General features: G+C 32.7%; 2 protein-coding genes across 7 annotated transcripts in view; both read right to left on the minus strand.

Annotated features, from left to right (window-relative positions):
• thw (chitin-binding domain protein thawb) overlaps positions 1–19,953 on the minus strand; it is a 32,654-nt gene extending 12,701 nt beyond the window's left edge. For 4 of the 6 annotated variants that reach the window (XM_012286505.2, XM_012286502.2, XM_076535386.1 and 1 more), the window contains exon 1: positions 19,826–19,953. In XM_012286505.2, coding sequence (XP_012141895.2) covers positions 19,826–19,833 — 8 coding nt within the window. In that variant the 5' untranslated portion in view covers positions 19,834–19,953. Of the gene's footprint in view, positions 1–13,864; positions 19,373–19,825 lie in introns of those variants that run through there. The other 2 variants (XM_076535388.1, XM_076535385.1) reach the window with 1 other exon arrangement.
• Naus (cortactin binding protein N-terminal like nausicaa) lies at positions 19,686–25,113 on the minus strand. Its single transcript, XM_012286508.2, has 7 exons — positions 24,234–25,113; positions 24,028–24,129; positions 23,689–23,913; positions 22,984–23,605; positions 22,720–22,815; positions 22,224–22,333; positions 19,686–20,182 (listed from the first exon to the last, which is right to left on the minus strand). Exons 1-7 carry the CDS (start codon positions 24,510–24,512, stop codon positions 19,787–19,789), a joined length of 1,830 nt encoding a protein of 609 aa, XP_012141898.2. The 5' UTR covers positions 24,513–25,113; the 3' UTR covers positions 19,686–19,786.
• Between the last annotated feature and the right edge of the window lie 24 nt (positions 25,114–25,137).

The following is a 25,137-nucleotide window of genomic DNA, read 5'->3' on the forward strand; positions in this document are numbered from 1 at the left end:
TCGTCCTTAGTTACCGAAGGATACGAAAGTCGGAGAATCTGCCGGATAATCGAGAAAATTTAACAACCAACGGAAAGAAACTGATGCGACAACGGATTACGTTAGACCTGCTAATTATTTTTAGCTCATTGTTTCGCGAGGTGACGAGGATTATTTCGTTAGGGAGATGATTGATGTGGAGGACGTCGATATAGTGAGGGGTCGTGGATTTGGAAGTTGAAGGTTTGGGGATTTGGGAGATGATTTGGGGGGTTGGAAGTTGAAGGTTTGAGGATTTGGGAGATGAGAATTTGGAAATTTGGAAGTTGAAAGTTTGGGAATTTGGAAAATGAAAATTCGGGGGGTTGGAAGTTGAAGGTTTGAGAATTTGGAAATTTGGAAGTTGAGGGTTTGGGAATTTGGAAGATGAAAATTCGGGGGGTTGGAAGTTGAAGGTTTGAGAATTTGAGAAATTTGGAAGTTGAAGGTTTGGGGATTTGGAAGATGAGAATTTGGAAATTTAGGAGTTGGGGTTTAAAGATTGTGGGGTCTGAAAGTTTGGAAAATTAAAACTTTGAAGACTGAAGTGGAATTTAGAAATTTGTTATCAATCAACTATGCAAATATTATTAGACTTGAATTCCAGATTAAAGCAAATTAATTCGACTAAAATTGCTCACAGCTATAAAACTAAGTGACGCACACAGGTGCGTCAGCACGAGACACATCAAAGTAATGCAAGGGGTTAACATATTAAAAAATTAGAATTATCAGAAGTATTTGAATAGTTCAAGAATTTTAACCCGTGCTTCGATATGCATCGTTGGATTTTAGAACTTAATGGAACTAGACAGCTTCATCCTTGTGAGCAATGCACGATCTTGTCGGTGCTACTTTCTCGATTGAATTTCATCGGGAAAAGTAATCTGTTTCTCGTAACACGCAGCTTGCATTCGCGATAATATCAGGCAACTCGATTCATTGGATTGTTAGCCTAACGTGACGCTACGTGTCGTTTCGTTGAATTCGTGAGGATGAGGAAGATCAGAACTGCAATTTTTGTTTATGAAACTTAATTGTACACCCAAGAGAAAAATAATTAATAAGTATCTATATTAACGTTTATATTTTTTATTGATATTAGAATGTTGAGTAGGACAATTTTTTTTAATTATTTTCTAAATACGTAACATTTCAGCTTCTTTGTTTTAATATAGCAGTGTTGACGCACCTAGGAAATACATAATAGTACAAAGGGTTAAATTCTTCAAATTTAATTTAATAACTCATTCTACATACTTAAATTTGTTCTGCATATTCCGACTAGTGAAGTACAAAAGTATTTTGTAAATTTATTAAAAATGTATTCTGTCATACTAAATACATTTTTATGGATCTAACAACGAGAAGAATGCCTGAGAAGAACATAGTGCTCCAGTTTTGCAAGAAATCATAGATAAATGAATTGAATTCGATATTTTATAGTAAGCTATTTCTCTCCGTCATCCTGTCTATAATACCCAAGTCGCAGGACTATTAATCTTGCGCTAAAAAACTTGTAACAGAACTGTCTCAACGTCAGTTCCGAGCCTGTGCTCGATTATCTTATCAAGATGTCGAAATCATTTAATGATCGTCTCGCAACGAACTTGCACGAGGAATTACCGGTTCGAATTTAGAGGCAGTTACACAATTTTTAGATTGATGCATTGAAATCATCGATCACTTTGTAATGGATTTATTACAAATCTTAAATTGTTAATAGTTTAAGAGTATTGGTCATTGAGCTTGCAACGATTCGGAAGTTAGATCCATTGTTCCGAACCATTTGTGAAATTGAAACAAACAGATCTTCTCTTCCTATCGTTCGGCTTCGTCGAGGCGAATAATGGCGAAGTTAATTATGTGAATCAGCCGTGACATTTTTCGAAGCACTTTGTTATGGTGTAAAACGAGAAGTTCGCCTTTCTATTTATTCCTCTGTGTTGTTTACCATCTTGCTTCTTTCTTGCTGTATTTACTGGTTTTGTTAGTTATACTAATTTTATTGGTTTTATTGATTATATTAACTTTGTTGGTTTTATTCATTTTATTCACTCTTCAATTTTATTTTTATAAACAGAAAATTGTATGACAGTTACTTGTTGTCTGTAAAAATGCAATGGAATTTAGGATGTGGGACATCTGATTCTGTAACCTTAATACTACGCCGCCATTTTGTCTTCATTTTTACCACGTGACTACTCTAAATGACAGACAAACTATTCATTAAATGTCTACAATTTTATTTATTTTATTTATGTATTTTATTTTATGTATATTATTTTATGTAATTTTATTTTATGTACTTTATTTCACGTACTTTATTTTATGTATTTTATTTATTTCTCAAGTTTATTTATTTCTCTTCAAGGCCTCCAAAATGGCAGTCCTTTAAATGAAAACCATTTAAATAAACAAAAAATATGAAAAACTTCAACAGGACACTTTTTCTCTAAAAGTTCTAATATTTTCTGCAGTTTGTTTTAGGTTATGAAGAAGTTCGTTAAAGAAACGTGTTTTTTGAAGATTTTCCCATGTATGCGTAGCTAGCATCTTACGTAAAGCATTGTATTCATTATGGGAGAGTTCTAGTAACTGGTTGTTCCCTTCGTGACTGAGTTTTGGTGCTATAATCCTTTCATACTGAATCATTTTCTTCGTGTCTTCATCTTTTTTTGTTCTTGTCTGATTTATCTTGATAAGTGTTGATTCTTCCGGTGATGCGAGACTTCGTCAATACAGAGGAAGTTCATCAGTAAAATTTTACACGTTTATCGTGATAACAGTATATATTAATTAATTACGTCTGAACAATTGCATTTTATTTATGAATGAACTGGAAGGTGGCTTTAATTATTTTTTATTTCCTCAAGTACTCAAATTTCCAATTTCTTAATTTCTCATTTTTTCATTTTTTTCATTTTTCAATTTTTCAAGGTTTCTATTTTTTATTTTTCCAATTTCTCAAGGTTTCAATTTTTTATTTTTCCAATCTCTCAAGGTTTCAATTTTTCAATTTTCTAATTTTTCAAGGTTTCAATTTTTTATTTTTCCAATCTCTCAAGGTTTCAATTTTTTATTTTTCCAATCTCTCAAAGTTTCAATTTTTTATTTTTCCACTTTCTCAAGGTTTCAATTTTTTATTTTTCCAATCTCTCAAGGTTTCAATTTTTCAATTTTCCAATTTTTCAAGGATTCAATTTTTCATTTTTCCAATCTCTCAAAGTTTCAATTTTTTATTTTTCCAATTTCTCAAGGTTTCAATTTTTTATTTTTCCAATTTCTTAAGGTTCCAATTTTTCAATTTTTCAATTTTCCAATTCTTCCACTTTTCAATTCTTCAATTCTTCAATTATCCAATTTCTCAATTTCTAAATTTTCAAAATTCAACTCTTGAAATCTCGACGAGCGCAAAATTTCGCTCGTTCTCACGCGCCACGTTCGATGAGCCCACGATTTTGATCGCTACCAAGTATCAAATCGTTCTCGTCAAAAAATGAACGACATGAGAACGGTCGAAGAGGCGACCGGCTCTTTCAATTCAGGAAATGTTCAACGCGGGATCGTAATAGAGCAGCGCCTTATGAAACATCCTGTTCACGAATATATAGTTGGTACACATACGAGCGACTTTCGGTCGCAGCGATGGCGACAGGACGGGAAGGCAAGCTCGCACCGAGAGAAGCGGAAGTACATAAGCCTCCTACCGCGGTTCATATCTCCGTTATCGTGTCCGACGATGACCCTAAACCACGAAGGAGAATCCGCCCGCGTTTAACGATCCCAACTGGCAGAAGAAAGGTCATTTGGGGCCACTCACCGACGCCTTCACCGTCGAGGAAGATCGTCAGATATCTCAGAACGGAATCTGATTGCCGTCCTCGTGGCAAGAGATCTTAGAAAGCGGCGAACCGACTAGCAACCGATATTGAGTCATGTCGAGACGAATTGCGGGCCTTCCGCAACACGAAGATGCGTTTCTCCTGGCAATCGAAGATTGCCCACCGAATTTCTACTATTTTTAATTATTTCGCAACGCTATTTTTTAGGGATTTGAGAAGTTGGGGGATAGGGAATTCCAGGATTTGGAAAATTCCACTCTAGGGAATTTGGAGATTTGGGAAATTGGGAACTAGGGAATTTGGGGATTTGAGAAATTCCACTTTTGGAAATTTGGGGATTTGGAAAATTCCACTCTAGGGAATTTGGGGATTTGGAAAATTCCACTCTAGGGAATTTGGGGATTTGGAAAATTCCACTCTAGGGAATTTGGGGATTTGAAAAATTCCACTCTAACGAATTTCGGGATTTGGGAAATTGGAAATTAGGGAATTTGGGAATTTGAGAAATTCCACTCTCGGGAATTTGGGGATTTCGAAAATTCCATTCTACGGAATTTGGAGATTTGGGAAATTGGGAAGTAGGTAATTTGGGGATTTGAGAAATTCCATTCTAGGGAATTTGGGTATTTGGAAAATTGGGAACTAGGGAATTTGGAAATTTGAGAAATTGGGAACTAGGTAATTTGGGGATTTGGGAAATTGGGAACTAGGTAATTTGGGGATTTGAGAAATTGGGAACTAGGTAATTTGGGGATTTGGGAAATTGGGAAGTAGGGAATTTGGGGATTTGAGAAATTCCACTTTAGGAAATTTGAGGATTTGGAAAATTGGAAACAAGAGAATTTGGGGATTTGGAAAATTGGGAACTAGGATAATTTGGGGATTTGGAAAATTCCAATCTAAGGAATTTGGGGATTTGAAAAATTCCACTCTAGGGAATTTGGTAATTTGCCAAATCAGATTCTAGTACTTTGTAGTAATAAAGTTTCAGATTGCTTTTAGAAGATAGATATAAGCACGTTCGCTAAATATTATCGCTATCGTTAAACCAGTATGAGATGCAAAATTCTGAAAGAAGGTTTTTGAATAAAATACAAGTGTATTTACGTTTGCGTCGGCCATTTTTCGAGTACTCTTCAAATTTAAAGGAGAACAAATCGTTTGTAAATGGAGCTTGAAATAACAACTGTAAATGTCGCGGTTATTTCAACGTCGACCGTTCTCGAGTTCTCTTCAGAAATGCATTTATTAATATATTAAAGAATGGAGTTAATGAAACTTGACTGAAATATTGTTCATTTCATACGTTTCAACAAATTAATTATTAAGAACCTTGTCATAACAAATTTTCAGTTTAAAATTTTGTGAATGGAGACATTGGAAAAATTCTTAATTTAAGAATTTGTAAATGTATGTTCAATTAAATTTTATTTAATTAATCTGTTCTAACAGTAGAGTTCAGTATACCAAACATACGGAGTTTCGAATCGTTATACGTATAATTTAGTTTGCACCTATCAATCGTAAGTTCCGGAGCAGTGAAATTTTAGGATAGGATTTACGAAGTTCAATTACGTTATGACAAGTTAAAGCCCAGGCCAGAATTTATGAAATCCCAGCTTCGACCTATTAAGAAACTTATGTTGACTAAAATAGGATATTTAAGTTAAAACAGCCTCGAGCTAAAATATTTAATTAAAGCTTAAATAGCACATTCAAAGATATTTTACTTGAATTTCTGACTGACGTTCAAAATGGTGTCATAATTATTTAAGTCATCACAAGCTTCTGCTGTTATTAACAGTAATTATTAACATATTAAACAATATTATAAATATTGTAAATATTGTTATATTATAACAGTATTATAAATATTGTTGAATTTCTGAATGATGTTCAAAATGGTGTCAGAATTATTTAAGTCATCATAAGCTTCTTCTATTATTAATAGTAATTGTTAACATATTAAACAATATTATATATATTGTTATATTATAAATATTATAAATATTATAAATATTGTTGAATTTCTGACTGACGTTCAAAATGGTGTCATAATTATTTAAGTCATCACAAGCTTCTGCTGTTATTAACAGTAATTATTAACATATTAAACAATATTATAAATATTGTAAATATTGTTATATTATAACAGTATTATAAATATTGTTGAATTTCTGAATGATGTTCAAAATGGTGTCAGAATTATTTAAGTCATCATAAGCTTCTTCTATTATTAATAGTAATTGTTAACATATTAAACAATATTATATATATTGTTATATTATAAATATTATAAATATTATAAATATTGTTGAATTTCTGACTGACGTTCAAAATGGTGTCATAATTATTTAAGTCATCACAAGCTTCTGCTGTTATTAACAGTAATTATTAACATATTAAACAATATTATAAATATTGTAAATATTGTTATATTATAACAGTATTATAAATATTGTTGAATTTCTGAATGATGTTCAAAATGGTGTCAGAATTATTTAAGTCATCATAAGCTTCTTCTATTATTAATAGTAATTGTTAACATATTAAACAATATTATATATATTGTTATATTATAAATATTATAAATATTATAAATATTGTTGAATTTCTGAATGACGTTCAAAATGGTGTCAGAATTATTTTAGTCATCACAAGCTTCTTCTGTTATTAACAGTAATTATTAACATATTAAACAATATTATATATATTGTAAATATTGTTATATTATAACAATATTATAAATATTATTGAATATCTGAATGACGTTCAAAATGGTGTCAAAATTATTTAAGTCATCATAAGCTTCTTCTGTTATTAACAGTAATTATTAAAATATTAAACAATATTATATATATTGTTATATTATAAATATTATAAATATTATTGAATTTCTGAATGATGTTCAAAATGGTGTCAGAATTATTTTAGTCATCACAAGCTTCTTCTATTATTAACAGCAATTATTAACATATCAAACAATATTATAAATATTATAAATATTATTAACATTATTAACAGAAATATAATAAATAATATTACTACTACGAACACAAATATAATAAATATAATTAATATTATTAAAATAAGCACAATAAATATTACTAAAATAATTAACAGCAATAATCAAAATAAAATGCAATGACTTTATAAAATAGAGTGAAAAAGCCTCAGAACTATGAGGCAAAGAATATAAAGAACTATATTTTGGTCACGGTAGATTAAATGAATTTAACGCGCTTGTAGCAGTGTCATCATTTGCTAGACGGAAGCGAAAAGCGACTCGTACGATTTATTGAACGGCCGTTGATCCGGAAGACGAGGGCCACTTTCGCCGGTAGAACATCGAGTCTGTTGGGTTACCTACGACCCCACAGGACATTTGCCTCTCTTCACACATGCCACCTCCAACTACCTCTCTTTCATACCATCGCCAGAGAAACGTTGATTGTCCTCCGGTTTTCTCGCGTGGTACCGGCAAAGAAACTATGACATAAGTGAAATTACAGACACACGTGCTGCCGGTACACATGCTGCACACTTTCTGAAGAGGCGATGCTATCGTTCGCCGTGATTATCCATTACGAACGTAATCATAAAATAATGAGGATGATTTTCTACGATCCTTATGAAATATTATATTCGCTGAAAAAACAGGATATTCGGACTAATTGACGGGACGTTCACTTTTCAGTCGAAAAGGGAGGAAAAAATGGATGAGAAAGTGAAGAGTTATTTATGTTTGCGAAATTTACTTAAAAACTTCGATAGTAATTTAAACTCTGGTTGTGATATTTCAGGTAGTCTTAAATGTTCTCTAGGTAATCTGCATCACGTAGTTGCAATTACGTTTAGCTAATAACTTGCTATATTTACTTTCTGTCTCACGCAACTGCATTTAAACATAAATGCACATCTGCAATATGCAATATTTACTATTTTGGTTTGCAATAGAAAGTTCTATCTTGAACTCGCAAAGTAATGGGTTAGAGTTGCAACAGGGTAAACGATCACTTTAATTACCTTCAGTCACTTATGGAAAAATAAAAAATGTATTTAGTAAGAGACAAATTATGTAGTAAAATATTATGCAATTTATAAATGACACAATTTATGTTTTAACGAACAAGAAATATTTTAATGGAGGTTCGAAGAATTCCTACTAGTGGAATATTTTTATTTCATGAACAAGATGGAGGTCAAAGTATTTTATTTAATAAAGAACTTAATAAAAAAGTCAAAGAGAGAAGTTTCGTATCCCAACAAAGGTTTATCTCTCAGTTTGAAAGAAACCGAAAAAATCTAATTTTCCCAACGAGCACTTTCTACGTAATACGCGGTAACAATTCTGCTCAATTCTCAGGAACGTAAAATGTTACGTCTTCGAATGCTAATTCATCCTATCTGCGTCGAGTATAGTAATACATCTTACGTTATTAATCCGTAACCACGGCTTTCTCCTTAGCGAGTCGGCTGGAATAATGTAACAGAATGAAAGAAAGAAAGAAAGGAGGAAAAAAAATGAATGAAAGAGCGAAAGAAAAAATGGAATTAGTTTGGCGGCGTGGAAACCGGAACTCGGAAGCGTGTTTTGTGGATTTTATAGGTTCTGGCGTGCGTGACGTTACCGAGTTACGCTATGAAGGTGCGCGTTGTTTCTTCCATCGTGAGATACAACGCAATGTCGACCATGGGAACCACCTTTTCTTTATGTTTAATTAATCACAGTCATAATTATATTGTTCCGAGGGAGTCATATTGTTTTAGCGTTTAAACTGTTGTTTACGTCACACCGCTGGTGTCATGTAAATAGGTCAACAATTACAAAAAAAGAAACAGAACCACGATTTCTAGGTCTCTTAGGATTCGTTTGGAAATTGGAACGTGTATCAGATCGTATTGTTTATTAGATCGTTGTGCTGGAAGAATAAATTTATCTGCATGGAAAATAATATCGGTTAGGAAACTATTGGTTAGGTGTACGAGCAACGTTTTTCAAATGTTCGGTACATTGAATTTCACGTCTATTGATTTCCTCTGTTTGGTGAATTTTTAAGTGCGAATGCTTGAGAATTGGGGAATTTGCGATTTTTGGAAATTGGAAATTAGATTTAGGTGGGTTGGAATTTGTAAATTTGAGAATTTCGATATTTGGGGATTTGAGAAATTGGCGACTAGGGAATTTGGGGATTTGGAAGATTGGAGACTAGGAACTTGGGGATTTGGAAAATTGGAAACTAAGGAGTTTGGGAATTTGGAAAATTCCAATTTACGGAATTTGGGGATTTGAGAAATTCCAATCTAGGGAATTTGGGGATTTGAGAAATTCCAATCTAGGGAATTTGGGGATTTGAGAAATTGGGGACTAGGGAATTTGGGGATTTGGAAGATTGGAGACTAGGAACTTGGGGATTTGGAAAATTGGAAACTAAGGAATTTGGGAATTTGGAAAATTCCAATTTAGGGAATTTGGGGATTTGAGAAATTCCAATCTAGGGAATTTGGGGATTTGAGAAATTGGGGACTAGGGAATTTGGGGATTTGGAAGATTGGAGACTAAGAACTTGGGGATTTGGAAAATTGGAAACTAAGGAATTTGGGAATTTGGAAAATTCCAATTTAGGGAATTTGGGGATTTGAGAAATTCCAATCTAGGGAATTTGGGGATTTGAGAAATTGGGGACTAGGGAATTTGGGGATTTGGAAGATTGGAGACTAGGAACTTGGGGATTTGGAAAATTGGAAACTAAGGAATTTGGGAATTTGGAAAATTCCAATTTAGGGAATTCGGGGATTTGAGAAATTCCAATTTAGGGAATTTGGGGATTTGAGAAATTCCAATCTAGGGAATTTGGGAATTTGGAAAATTCCACTCTAGAGAATTTGGGAATTTGGAAAATTCCACTTTGGGAAACTTGGGAATTTGGAAAATTCCACTCTAAGAAACTTGGGAATTTGGAAAATTCCACTTTAGGAAAATTGGAGATTTGGAAAATTCCACTTTAGGAAAATTGGAGATTTGGAAAATTCCACTCTAGGGAATTTGGGAATTTGTAAAATTGAAAATGGAAAATTTGTGTTTTGAGAAATTGAAGACTCAGAGATTTGATAATTCGAGAAGTCGGATTCTAGGGAATTCAGAGATTTACGAAATCAGTTGCTAGCGAATTTTAGGGATTTTAAAAGTTGTAATAATTTGAGAAATTATTTAAAAAATTTTAAATTATAGAAGTTGAAAAAGAAATTAAATTATTTAAGAATTTAAAAATGTAATATTGTAAAAATTTAGAACGTCGAGAATATTTAGATTAATAATAATAATTGTTCATTTAATTATTAAAAATGTAAAAATTCATTCGCAGTAACGTTGAATCGATCTCCCCGTGAAGAGTAATAGAACTTCTCATTATAAAACGCGATATCGAATATTTAAATTATTCAATTGTACTACTAGAAAGATAAAAGCTTACTCTAGAAACGGAGGATCGATTCCTAGAGCAATTTACGTACGAATACGACTGCCATAATGAGAGGAAATCGTAGCGCACACGTCGAAGTCGATATTGCCCTAATTATGAATCGGAACTTCCGTACTTCCCGATCTTCCGCTTTAATAAACCTTTTCCCCTATTCGGAAAATCGCCAGAATAAAATTTTCATTCGGAGCGATAAAATAAAATTAATGAAAAATGAATCGGCAAAATCGTATTGAAGGAAATAAGGGTTAAATGGGGTAAAACTGATTGAATTTTTGATATTGTTTATATCGTATATTCTTACAATTCAGCGGTACATTTTGTCATTTTTTTTCTACGCTTCTGATGCTGTTAAATATCAATGACGCGTCGAAATTCCAAAAAAATATTCTTTGTGCGTTTAGTGATTGAGGAACATACCGCATTCGTTACCGCTACGTTTTCAATTTCATCATATACAATGTTCTCGTGATATATACACACACAATGTTCATAGTAACTATCTCCTAAATCAAGATCCAATAAAAGAGAAATAATAACAAACTAGCGTGACCATCGTTTTTTATCGCAGGATTAAAATCGGTTATAAACTTCAATCAATATTTACATGCACGTGGTAAGTGCGGCAACAGAAACTTTTTATAAAGGTAAATTTATCGAGACAATGTTTTATTTGATTTGAAATTAATATTCAGTTTAGGGAAATAAAAATATTGAAATAATTTTGCAATTATTTAGAATGATATTACATGTTGATATGTGATATGGATATGTTGTATCCATATGTAGTTATGTGTTTCATGTATCAATGTGTAATATATTATATTGGTATGCAACATGTGATATGCATATGTTATATCCATATGTAATTACATATTACATAAATCAATATGTCATATACAATATTGGTATGTAACATGTAACGTCAGTATGTAATATACAATATTGATATGTAACATATGATATCAATATGTTATATCCATATGTAATCACATATTACACATATCAATGTGTAATGTACAATACTGATATGTAACATGTGATATCAATATGTAATATACAAGATTGGTATGTAACATGTAACATCAATATGTAATATACATTATTGATATGTAACATATGATATCAATATGTTATATCCATATGTAATCACATATTACACATATCAATGTGTAATGTACAATACTGATATGTAACATGTGATATCAATATGTAATATACAATATTCATATGTAACATGTACTATCAATATGTAATATACAATATTGATATGTAACATATGATATCAATATGTTATATCCATATGTAATCACATATTACACATATCAATGTGTAATGTACAATACTGATATGTAACATGTGATATCAATATGTGATATACAATATTGATATGTAACATGTGATATCAATATGTAATATACAATATTGATATGTAACATATGATATCAATATGTTATATCCATATGTAATCACATATTACACATATCAATGTGTAATGTACAATACTGATATGTAACATGTGATATCAATATGTAACATACAATATTCATATGTAACATGTACTATCAATATGTAACATACAATATTGATATGTAACATGTACTATCAATATATAACATACAATATTCACACATAACATGTGCTACCAATATATAATACACAACATCAATACATGTAACATCAACATGTAATATACAATCAAACACGAATAATAATAAAAAAAAAATATACAATAATTTTCTAAAAGCATATGTCGTCTAAAAAAGATCAGTATGGTCACTGCAACCATTAAAAGAACTAAATAAAAAGAGGACAAGAAACAATAAAAATTGAGATCCAACAAAACAATGATCCAAGAACATCCCTGTACAAACATATACGCTGTACATTCATAAATTATAAAACAAAAGAAACATCTATTCGCACAATAATCCACTACAATTGTACTTATCAATTATTATCACCGTCCAAATCATATATCACCTGGGGTCCCTAATCGGAGGGGGAGACCGGAACGTAATTAACGCTTGCCGACACAATCTTATTACTCTAATAACGGTACCACATACAAATAAAAAAGGTTTAACCAGTCGAAGTATTGCTTACAGGTAGGTATTGCTTATCGCCTATGTTACTATTAATCCCTTATAGCGCTATCTCCCGCCACGTAAGTACATCTAGAGGTGCGATTATCGTTTATCGACGATTTTGTGATGTTTAACGGTGTTTTGGTAAGAGCGGTAATTGGTGACAGAGCAGTGTGAACTTGAGTAATATGTTATTTAATTAGGAGATTTACAAATTTTGAAATTTTCAAATTAAGCGATTTCAAGTTTGCTGATTTCGAGATTTAGAGATTTGGGAAATTGGGGATTTCAGGATTGAGGAACATGAGAAATTCAAGGTTTTTGAAATTTGGAGATTTGGGGATTTGGGAATATGGGAATTTGGAGATTTGAGAAATTGGGGATTTCAGGATTGAGGAACTTGAGAAATTCAAGGTTTTTGAAATTTGGAGATTTGGGGATTTGGGAATTGGGGATTTGAGAAATCGGGGACTAAGGAATTTTGGGATTTAAGAAATCGGGGACTAGAGAATTTGGGAATTCGAGAAATCGAGGACTAGAGAATTTGGGGATTTGGAAAATTGGAAACTAGCAAATTTGGGGATTTGGAAAATTGGGAACTAGGAAATTTGGGGATTTGGGATATTGGGAACTAGGGAATTTGGGAATTTGCAAAATTGGAAACTGGGGAATTTGGGGATTTGGAGAATTGGAAACTAGGGAATTTGGGGATTTGGAAAATTGGGAACTAAGGAATTTGGGAATTTGCAAAATTGGAAACTGGGGAATTTAAGGATTTGGAGAATTGGAAACTAGGGAATTTGGGAATTTGCAAAATTGGAAACTAGGGAATTTAGGGATTTGGAAAATTGGAAACTAGGAAATTTGGAAATTTGAGAAATTGAAAATTAGATAAATTGGAAATTTGAAAAATTGAAAATTAGATAAATTGGAAATTTGAGAAATTAAAAATTAGATAAATTGGGAATTTGAAAAATTGGAAATTAGATAAATTGGGAATTTGAAAAACTGGAAATTAGATAAATTGGAAATTTGAAAAATTGGAAATTAGATAATTTGGGAATTTGAAAAATTGGAAATTAGGTAATTAAGGGATTTGAGAAATCCATAATTCAAAAGTTCATCAATTAAAACCATTTCAAAATTTAAAAACCTAAAAACTTACAAGACTATAATAATCCAACAACTTAGAAACGTATCCAAATTAAAATTCACAAACATAAAAATTAAAAAATTCCTATACTTAATTATCTAAAAATTTACAAGTCCAAAATCTATCTCCAAAAATGCAAATCCAAAACCGAAAAACCATTCAAAAATTCCCCGGTTCCCCAAAAATACCAATCCATCAAAACCTCGTATCTCCCATTCATCGATATTCGTACCTCCACCAAAGTACAACCCGCAAATCTACCATAATACAATATCTACGTACGTGTGTAATTATCCGATCAGCTGAGATCTGTTTCGTATTCCTTTTAGTTGTAGAGCGCAAGGATAGCATAAACGGCACACATCACCCGTAACCGAGACGGAACGCTCCTCGGCCGTGTTCACTGACCGGATAAACGTCGGAGCCGGTAAACAACGCTGAGTGTAACAACAACAACAACAACGGGAACGGCGCATCAGACGATGTGAAAGATCCGCGGAGGACAATGCTGAAGGGTCGCGTCGCGAACGGAACGTAGGACGATACTGAGGTACCGTCCGTCAGGCATGCAAACCTCATACCGCGCAAGGATCTGATCCCTCGCTTCTTTGTCCATCGACTGTCACGGTTCGCCATCTCTCTTCCTCCTCCATTCACATTTCCAACCATTTCGTTGCATCTCGCTCTCTCTCGTGGCCGCTCACTTCCTCGAGTTGATCCTCCCTCTGATGTTAACCCGCTCCTCTTCGTCCCCTAACCCCTTCGCTGCTCGCATTGCCCTCTGTTAGGTGTACAACCTAGCGCACGCGCTGCTTACCTTTTACCATCCTCCTACAACCACCTCCTCTCCTCTGCTTCCTATTTCTGTCCTCCTTCGTGTTCCTGTAACCCTCCGCCGCCTGGTCATCTTCTTCCTATGTGACCCGATGCTATCTGCGAGGCTTTCTCTTCTCTTCGGTAACGAGACACTTTTTTACCGCTCGACGATCACCGAGTCTTCGGAGATATCCTCTGCTTTTAATTCGTTACGTTTAACTTTCTGAGTCTTCGTTCTTTTAGTCCCGCGAGGCTCTTCGTGCTCTTCTTTCACCCTTTCGAGGACCACGGTTCGCGAGGATTTTTAACGTACTTCTCAATTATGAGCTAGACTCGAGCTTTCTAATTAGAGATTTCGTGTTTTCTTAGCGGAGAATGTTTTCTTCGGGATGATAATTTTGTGGGAAGAGAATGAGCGGAGAGAGATTTATGCGGAGGTAAATTGCGGTGGGCTTTAGAGGAGCAGAACAAGGAGTTGGTGAGACGACGGGCAGTCGTGTGCATGATGCGGGCTGCGGAGAGGTAATGGGCTTCTCTGAGGATATCGAACCTTGCAATTTTTGGACGAGGAAGTTTGGAAATTTTGCCTTAATTATATATGTAAAAATTTGGGAGAATAGAATTTTAGAAATGTGGGGATTGAAAAATTGAAGAATTGAAAAATTGAAAAATTGAAGACTTGAAAAATTGAGGAATTGAAAAATTGAAGAATTGAAAAATTGAAAAATTGAAAAATTGAGGAATTGAAAAATTGAAGAATTGAAAATTTGGACCTTGAGAAATTGGAAAAATAAAAAATTAAAATCTTGAAAAATTGGAAAATTAAAAAATTGAAACCTTGAGAAATTGAAAAATTAAAAAATTGAAACCTTGAGAGATTGGAAAATTGAAAAATTGAAATCTTGAGAAATTGGAAAACTGAATCCTTGAGAAATTAAAAAATTGAAACCTTAAAAAATTAAAAAATTGAAAAATTGAAACCTTGAGAAATTAAAAAATTGAAACCATGAAAAATTGAAAAATTGAAACCTTGAAAAATTAGAAAATTAAAAAACGAAGACCTCGAGAAATTGAGGAATTTCGAATTTGCAAATTTGTGAATTTGAAAATTGGATCTCGAGGGTCTTAAAAATGATAAAATTTAGAAACTTTGAAAATATAAAAAAATTCTCAAATTGAAAAATTTGCAAACTTTCAATCACTACAAGGATCTCTGTCTATATTGCCAATTCAATAATTTTCCGCTTGTACAGCCTTGTTTATTGACATCATTATTTTCTATTATTCTCTCGTGTATTTTAACATTGGACAATAAGAATAATTTTATGATGTAGATGTACGAAAAAAGTGACTAACAGTAAAACTACTATTGAATTACTTTGGAAGATATAAAATAGTAATAGATACACTATTCATCTATATTATAAATATGTTCACGAATACCATATTCTTGAAAATAAAATGTTTGTTCTTGAAAATGAGATTTAAAAAATCATTAATGAAGTGTTAAAATTTTTTTGTGAAATGTCGTATAATTTGGATAGAAGACAATTTTTAGTGAAATAATTAGTAATGGATAAAACAATTCATAAGAAAGACTACCAATTCATTCTCTAACACGTTGACCGCCACAGTAGATACAGACATACTTGACAAGACACGCGAGAACTAATATTTTATCTACCAATTTTTATTCGATCATACTGATGATTATTTGAATAGATGAATATTAGAAATTTAGAAATATTCAAATTTAAACAAATTTCTTAGCGTGTGATTTCTCAAATCCCCAAATTCTCAAATTCCAGAATTCCCTAAGGTCCAGTTTCTCAAATCCCCAAATTCTCAAATTCCAGAATTTCCTAGGGTCCAATTTCTCGAATCCCCAAATTCTCAAATTCCAAAATTTCCTAGGGTCCGATTTCTCAAATCCCCACATTCTCAAATTCCAAAATTCCCTAGGGTCCAATTTCTCAAATTCCCAAATTCCCTACGGTCCGATTTCTCAAATCCCCAAATTCCCTAGGGCCCAATTTCTCAAATCCCCAAATTCTCAAATTCCAGAATTTCCTAGGGTCCAATTTCTCAAATTCTGGAATTCCCTAGGGTCCCATTTCGCAAATTCCAAAATACCCTAGGGTCCGATTTCTCGAATCCCCAAATTCTCAAATTCCAGAATTCCCTAGGGTCGAATTTCTCAAATCCCCAAATTCTCAAATTCCAGAATTCCCTAGGATCGAATTTCTCAAATCCCCAAATATCCCTAGTCTCCGATTTTAAAAATCCCCAAATTCCTAAATTCCCCAAATTTTCCAAAATCCTCAAACCCCCAAATCACAAATTCCCAAATCTCAAAATTACAAAAATGCCCAAATTTGCAAATTTCCAAAATTCCCCAAAATCTCGAATTTCGTCCAAAATCGCCCAACATCGGTAACCAACATGGCGGCAACGCAGTTAACATTCATTTTGGTCAAAGAACCTCTTACACGAATCTTTTCAATCTTGTATCGCTCTACAATATTCCCAAAGTGTGAGGAAATCGGGAGAGATTGCGTGTTCCTTGCGAAACGGAGCATAATGTTATTCACGCATTCAGCTTAGAACATTCTTCGAAAAAGAAAAAGACGAAAATGAATACTGACACCCTGTTTAAAAATTCTCTAAAAGACGTTCTACGGTCACGTGTAAAATGTGTACGAAAGGAAAGAGAGAGAGAGAGAGAGACAGAGATGAGATACATGTTTAAATAACTCGATACTCTTTTCTTTTTTTTTTTCTTGTGTACATCGTTTCATATGTTTATGAGAACGTATTGTAATTCCATCCACTTATGATTTATACAAGAGAAACTGTGTACAAACGAATAATTTTATTCATGTCCTTGTTATAAACTCTGCATTGTGGGAACGAAATTTGTACTGGAATTTCGTAAGATGCACTGTACTCGGTGGGTGAAGGATTTCCAAGCCGAAAATCGTTCTTAATATCTTCACGTGATCACCGTTATTGTTTTTCTTCATCTTAAGGTTGCTTACGATAAAAATCGTTGAAGCGTACAGTATGTATGTATGTATATATGTATATAATATAGTTTATCCAAACGTACACGTTACAAGAGTAATAAATAGGAAATTGTCGACGAACGATATGTCATATAAAAATATTAAGAACATTTCATGCTATTATTTTGATTTAGAAATCACTCGTTCCCCTGATATAACACATCTTACGGAACACTGCAGATCTATCACTGATATTACTTATTTATTCAACATCATTGCTTGACTGGCCCATCATGGTCGGGAATACCTTCAAATCAATGACATGCTCATAGAAACGACGTAGAAAATAAATTACCGTCTATGTTTCGATTTTCTGTTTATCGATGATAACACCTCGAGAGACTTTTTGCGTGGATTACGATGGTCAATTTCACAATGATACTACTTTTGCGTGTAAGTATTGTCGGGATAAACAGCGATTAATCGGTTTCCATAGCAATTCTTCAAATGCATATTATCGGGAGCAAATCGACAGGTTTCGAGACATTGATCGTTTAAATTTCTTCAAAATGCGTTTTGGGTATCGACAGGGCCGGCGCGAACATTCACCGGGCCAGTAACCAGCGTGTATTTATGTGTACGCTTCAAACTTAACCTTCAAACTCGAAATGATTCAAATTCGGAACATCAAGCTCGAAACATATCAAATTCAAGATTAACGTGCTTCGAACTCGGAAAGCAACAACGTGAAACATTCGAGATTTGAAAGCCTCAAGTTTGAAGTTTAAAAAGCCTCAAACTTGTATATTGAATATTTCGATATTCAATATACTTGTATATGTATATTGAAATTGTAAATGCTTTTAATTAAAACAAACTCAAACTCGACATAGTTTAAACCAGAAAGACTTTCAGCTTAAATAACTTAAAATGTGCTATAATAATGTGCTATAACTTCACACTATACTTCAAACTAATTATTTGAAGTATCGAAATATTTTATACTTGAAACAATTTAAACCCGTTTCGCGCCGACCCTGTATATATCAGTATATCGTCTGTATATTGATAATGCACGCAATTAATGCACGTCAGGCAAGGCAGTGATTATAGCATGTACTGTTGGGTCACCTCACGTTAAGTCGATCGATGTATTCTAAAATTAACACAATTCATTGCATTTCTTAAACTAATTTCTACACACCGTTAAAATTGCAATAATATCGAATAACAATGTTTTAAAATTGAACTACAATAGTCATTTACATATTTGGAATAACATAAAATGTTTTGTAAACAAATATAATATCTAAAAGAAATGTTTATTATTGATATGATTTAACGTTAAATGACCCCCTCATATCTTTCCCTACCTATAATGTATTCTGTATTTTTACTGTTTATTTATTTCTGTTTGTTTAAATTAACATGTTACACGATCTAGCTCCCTGTTGCATAAACATTTATTATTCACGTCCACTGTTGATAACAGCATCGTTCGTTCTTACGAGTAGCACGTTTACAACGATATTAATTTTATCTAATGACTTTAACGTAATTCGGAAAGATCGCGGATAATAAACTACGAATCTACAGAGTCTACCTTAAATAGTTTAAATGATCCGTTATCGATCGAATCTCTCGGCTATAGTACAATATTACAAGCATGGTTCTGCTGTTGACGTTGTCGGTTGTATCGCTACAATATGGATCCACAAGATCCGTACGATTAGCGAGATCTAGCGATATTGATTAAACGTAACTTATGGTACGCGAAGTAAAATCAATCGATGAACGAGTAGTTCGGGCACGTACGTTTCTTTCGTTGATTTAGAAACGTTGGTTATTTGGGAATCCCGCGTTGTGTAGTTCCAAACACGCAACACCCCAAGTTTTATTCACGTTACACGGCTTTCAGACTTTCTTAAACGTTAGTAATGCTTACTTTTTTTTCTACCCGCTGTTAAATCAACGTGGTTTCGTCTGAAATCATATTCACGAGCTCTGAATTGCGTTCGTGTGAAATAAAGATCAAGAAGAGATATATTTACTATTTCTATTCATCGAGTACCCAACAAAGTTGCTCAAGAATACCACAAATAGTAATTACAGAATTTCTTAACTTATCATCTCAAACAAATTGAAAATGTAAAGAAACCAACCTTAGTTTTCTTTTCTTATAGTATCACGTATCAGTTTTAATAACTTCCAATTCCTAAATAAATAAACATTTGTAATTAAGATATTATAGTACGGTGAAATATTACTAGCAATATAATATAATATGAAAGTAGTACTTTCTTAAGTACCCGATGAGAATGTTAACATTGTCGATGGCAAGTACTGAATAGTAATGAAAAGTGCACAAGAATCTATGATATTGTTAATCGGATGAGCAAAACATTGGAGCTACATTACTGACCTCTTCATCGGAGGCTTGAGTAAGAGCTGCTATTGCCTGTTGTACTTGAGGAGCAGTTGATCTGCTTGGAGGATGTGCCGCAGCTTGTTTACCAAGTTTTACGGCATCCTGTGTTACTTGTGTCCTAAGATAAGCAGCTTCCTTTTTAGGTGGTACTACTGGTTTATTTGGCGGCACTGGAGGAGGAACACCGCGAACTATCGGTGGCTTTTTCGAAGGCAGCATACCAGATGCTTGAGCCGTCGAACCAGAGCCAACATTAAAACCAAGCTTTCCTGCGGTTTGCGTTGACGGTATAAGTTTTACCGTGCCTCCAGGATTTACAGGAGCAGGTACAACCACACGTTTGTCTACAGCCTGAGGAATGAATACACAGGAGAACCGATTTAACCTTCAGGCTATCCCTTTTGAAACACCACACCTCATATGGGTACATGTAGATTTGTTTGCTGCATTTGAGGTATAATGAGAAAGAGAAAAGTAGTATTACACCAAATCACCAGTCTAAAGCAAAGAGACAACGAATATATTTAAAATGATATCAACTTATTATGTATTTCTTAATTTTTGTCCTACTACATTTAGCGTGTTGAATTTTAGCCAATAATCAGAATTTTAATAACAGTATCATACAATAACTTGTAATCTGATAACAACGGAGCGGGAGAAATCAGTGAAAAAAATAGGATAAATATTCTCTGATGAACAAGAGAGACTAATAACAGTGAACTTAACTAAAAGTATTGTAATTTTCTACTCTAATGAACTGTATAGAAGTCTACTTTCTTTGTTAGAATAGTACATCACACAGCTTGGAAAAATAACAGATAAACAACCAAACCATGTAAAGTTAGCAGCGGTAGCAAATATAAAGGTTGCAATTAGGAGGGCAAGCAGGGAAAATTTGTAAATAAGGCTCAAAAGTGAGTGGCATACAATTTTTAATTAAGGAAATAATCAATGTACATACTAAATAGTAATCTTATGTACAAAATAAGAATAGCATAATACAATTTAGGTTTAAAATTTGATGGTGTACTAACTTATATAAAATAATACAGTGTAGTATAATCAATATATTACAAATAATGAAAATTGTGTGTGTATAATCAGAAATAAAAAGATGAGATTTTATATTGCATAAATGATGACATAAAACATGTGATTGTAACTATAACTGTACACCATGAAATAAATTTTACTATATGCATTAGCACCCAGTATAATATATAATGTTTATATAATTGAGAACATAGTAATTAAAAAATATATGTCAAATTGAAAACACATACATCTACAAGATGTGTGCATATAGCATATATTTATAATTTATTATTTATTTTTACTTAAAATCTTTAATATTACCTCATGCATTTTACATTTTACATTTTACTTTCATATTTTGTATAAAAATATAGAACGTATTTTATGATTATAATGTACTATCATTTTGAAATATATACATCGATTTTTTCTTTCTAGCTGAACGATTATACCTATTGTATCCGATGTATTATTACAACAAGTATAATCGATAACATACCCGCGTATTAAAATAAAGAAGAAACCAGTTTTACCCCAAAGCAGTTTCTCTTTGTTATATTAATCTATTAAAAATAGTAAGAAAAGTTAAAAAATGCACGATAATTGTGCTTACTAAAAAAGAGATAATGCAATGTATTTATATTTATTATTATCATGCAACAATTATGCAATAAGAATATTCTATGTAGCATTCAATGTTTAATAAAATATAAGACTAGAAGATCTTATATGATTATAATGCGTATATAAAGTATCAAACAGTACCGCTTCGTCTAATAAAATTTTCCAATATTTTTTTTATTTATAAAACACTTATGATAACAAATAATCTGCAACACGTTCAAAGTACCGTTTGTATGATTATTTCAATAGGTATGTTTAAACATAATGGAAATCCTACATAATTCACTTCTATTATGTATATCTTGGTAGCTTTAAAAAGAGACAGAAGTTACTGCCAATTCGTTAAGCAGTACGTCAATATACAGTTTTACTATTTTTTAAACAAATTTTATGTTTAAGAAAGTTGTATCTAAAATAAGTTCTATCAATTTTTATATAATACAATTATTAAAAATATATCTGTGTACATTATCCAACTATTATTTTACTTTTTCGTCTAAACATAATTATTATTAAAACCCTTTCTAAAGTGCGTGTATAAATTTGGTGCATAAAACGATAATATATTAAAAGTCAACATAAAATATCGAAAATAATACATACAAGAAATTTTAATATTATTAAAGCTATATTATGAAAAAAAGTCTTTACAATAAATGTATGCATAAATATGTAACGTATAATATCCCTAGATTAAAGTAGAATGAGGAGGAAAATGAGGATAATTTACCTGGGTTTCAGAAGTAGCCGCACTTTCTCCACTAGAAGACGTGATATTGGACGTGTATGAGACTCCGCGTAATGCTTGTCCAGGAGTTACTGACCTAGCAATCCCAGTAGCTATAATAAAATTATTTATATATATACATTACAATGTTACTGTAACTTTACTTTTTGTTTTAAAATACCTACACTCAATAAAATAAGCTAAATATGTTAATAAATATTTTAAAACACAATATATAGTATTAATTTCAAAGGGACAGTGCTCAGTTTTTATTTTTTTATAAGTAAATAAAACCGTTAAATGCAATATTCTTGCTAAACCAGCATTAAACATCAGTATTAATAGATTCGTGTTAATGCCAAATTAATTATTGTAAATTGTAAATTGTTAATTCATCCACTGTCGTACGACACGAATACTCTCTTAGAGAAGTTATATCCAAAACATTTTAATTGTTTAAATCCTATTTCAACTTTAGAATAAAACGTGTTGTTCTTACTTGGACCGCTGACAGGAACACTAGATACCGTGGCAGTGGGTTGAACGACTTTACTACTAACCATTGGTGTCTCAGTGCCCAGCACTGTGCTTCTAACTGCATACAAAATATAATTATAAAATTTATTCATTCTATTATGTTACATTAAAATATTGGACACCACAGCATATGCCAATGTTATCACTGGTTTGCTATTGGTGTTTAACAAAATAAAGAACATTTATTTCATACATGTATATGACTTAATTATTAAACATAACATACTTGTCTGTGGAGCACTAGCAGGCCTAACTGTAGGCATAGCAACTAAGTTAGCTGGTTTGGCTGGAGGAGGTGGTGGAATTGTGCCCACTCCTCTAGGAGATCCTCGTATTTGAGTCTCTTTCCACACGTCCATTTCACTTTTAAGTTTATCTAATTCTAACTCGAGATCTTTAACTCTTTTTTCCTCTTTTGCTAAAGCTTGTCTATATTGCTGTCTTTCCATATCAAATTGTGCAAGCTGTTTCTCCAATTCTGCCTCCATCTGTAATGATTTCTTACTTTCTTCTTCCAATCCTTCAGCCATAGAATCTACCCGTACTTTTTCTTCGCTTAAAATCTGTGCTAAATCTTCAGATCTCTTTCTTTCTTCTATATATTTCATAATTATTTTTTTACGTTCAGCTAGTAGAAGAAGTACTATTTGTTTTTGTCTTGTTTTTTCTTCTTCTAAAATTTCCCCTGCTTTCTTTAATTCTAATTCCAGTCTTTTTTTTTCTTGTTTCTCTAATTCTAATTCCTTTTTCAAGCGAGTCCTTTCTTTTTCCAATCCATAAGTAATATCATCACCCTGAGCAGTATCATGTTCATGTTTCCGTTTTTCTTCCTCCAATTCTTTGATAACCTGAAGTGAAATAAGTAATAAAAATTTTAAAAACTTGGATAAATTTTAGATAGCTTAATTGAATAAAGAATATTGATACATACTGCTCTATGTCTAAGTTCAGCTTCCTTAAGAATTTTGGTCATCTTAGACTGCATACGTCTTTGTTGGGTTACAAGTGCTTCTAAAGTAGCAACTTGTTTATCTATTTGATTTGGTTCATGCTCACTTACACCCCCTACTAATACTACATCACGAGCAAGCGCAGCATGTGGATCTAAAGTTCCACTCAAGTATTTAGTACTTAACAGGTGTTTCAATTTCTCTGACTATAAAACAAACATAAGTTACAAACATTAGAAAGATATATTTTACTTTGATAACGTTCTATATTATTGCAAAAATTAATGAAATTGTTAGTTAATCAAGGAAGAACAAATTACCTTTAATACTGCTATTACAATATCCCTTGCCTGCAATTCTCCTTCAAGATGTCCTAACAATTTTAATAAATCAGTTTTGCTTAGTTCCATTTTTGGATTACGCTGTAAATAAAGTTCACAATTACAATCGGTCAATGTTTAGTTTAACATGAACTGAACTTAATGAACAGAATACAAATTTCAGATAGGTTTGTATGACAACATACTTTTAATGTATTGGAAGAATTTTTGTCAATTGCCTCTACATTGCTGGGTTGCAGAGTCTGTTGGTGGTGCTGTTGCATCGGTGACGGCGACGGCGACGGTGATGGTGACGGTGACAACGATGGCGATGAATGTTGTTGATAAGGTTGTGAGGATGGCATGGAATCCAGTGACTGCATCTTCGTAGTGCAGACCGAGATGGTCGTCGATGATCCGGACGATCCATTAGCCGGTGAAATAGTTGAACTTACGTTCGTATCATTTTGACTCTGTGATGCCATTTTTGAAAAAACAAATTAACAGCAAGATTTCCAGCCCTGGAGAAGACGTTCAATTGTTTGGAAAAGTACTGAGAAGTACTCGAGAAAAGTATTCTGCGGTTAAACCGTCTCAATCTTCAGTATTAATACTTTCATCCGAACAAGGAAGGCTTCGGCCCGAAGAGCCAATTTCGGGACACGCCACATTGTTCCTGGACTCCTCTTTTTCCTTTTTAAACTTATTTAAATTATGCCGAACAAATTAATCCGGCATTTAACTTTATCCTCGATTATTGACAAATCAAGTACAAAGCGTAGTTCACAGATAGGAACCTATCTCGTGAAAGGTGCTCCGAGATCATTCATTATCGATTATCTTTTATCGAATGGTTCGATTCATGATTCGACTTTGACTTCGATTTCGACTTCGACTTCAAACAGCGGTAAATTTAAAATGTTGTTTACATATTTATGTTCGTAATCAATATCAGATTACAACACGTGTTGATATAATGTGAAACTATATAACTCAAGGTTATATAGTGCGAGACTATGCAATATATGATAAATGTAACTACACAATACGTGCTATTATATACGCGGCTATATAATGCGTGGCAATATAACAGAAAAATGTAAAATACAA

This window comes from Megachile rotundata, chromosome 9, assembly GCF_050947335.1.
Source record: "Megachile rotundata isolate GNS110a chromosome 9, iyMegRotu1, whole genome shotgun sequence".
In the NCBI taxonomy this organism is placed as follows: Eukaryota; Metazoa; Arthropoda; class Insecta; order Hymenoptera; family Megachilidae; genus Megachile; species Megachile rotundata.

Excerpts from the sequence above, each read along its gene's own strand:
- Naus (XM_012286508.2), bottom strand. The coding sequence starts at position 24,512 with ATGGCATCACAGAGTCAAAATGATACGAACGTAAGTTCAACTATTTCA. Across the intron at positions 24,130-24,233 it reads ATTCTTCCAATACATTAAAA|CGTAATCCAAAAATGGAACT; the intron begins GTATGTTGTCAT and ends CTTTATTTACAG. Across the intron at positions 20,183-22,223 it reads CGGCTACTTCTGAAACCCAG|GCTGTAGACAAACGTGTGGT; the intron begins GTAAATTATCCT and ends TTCATTCCTCAG.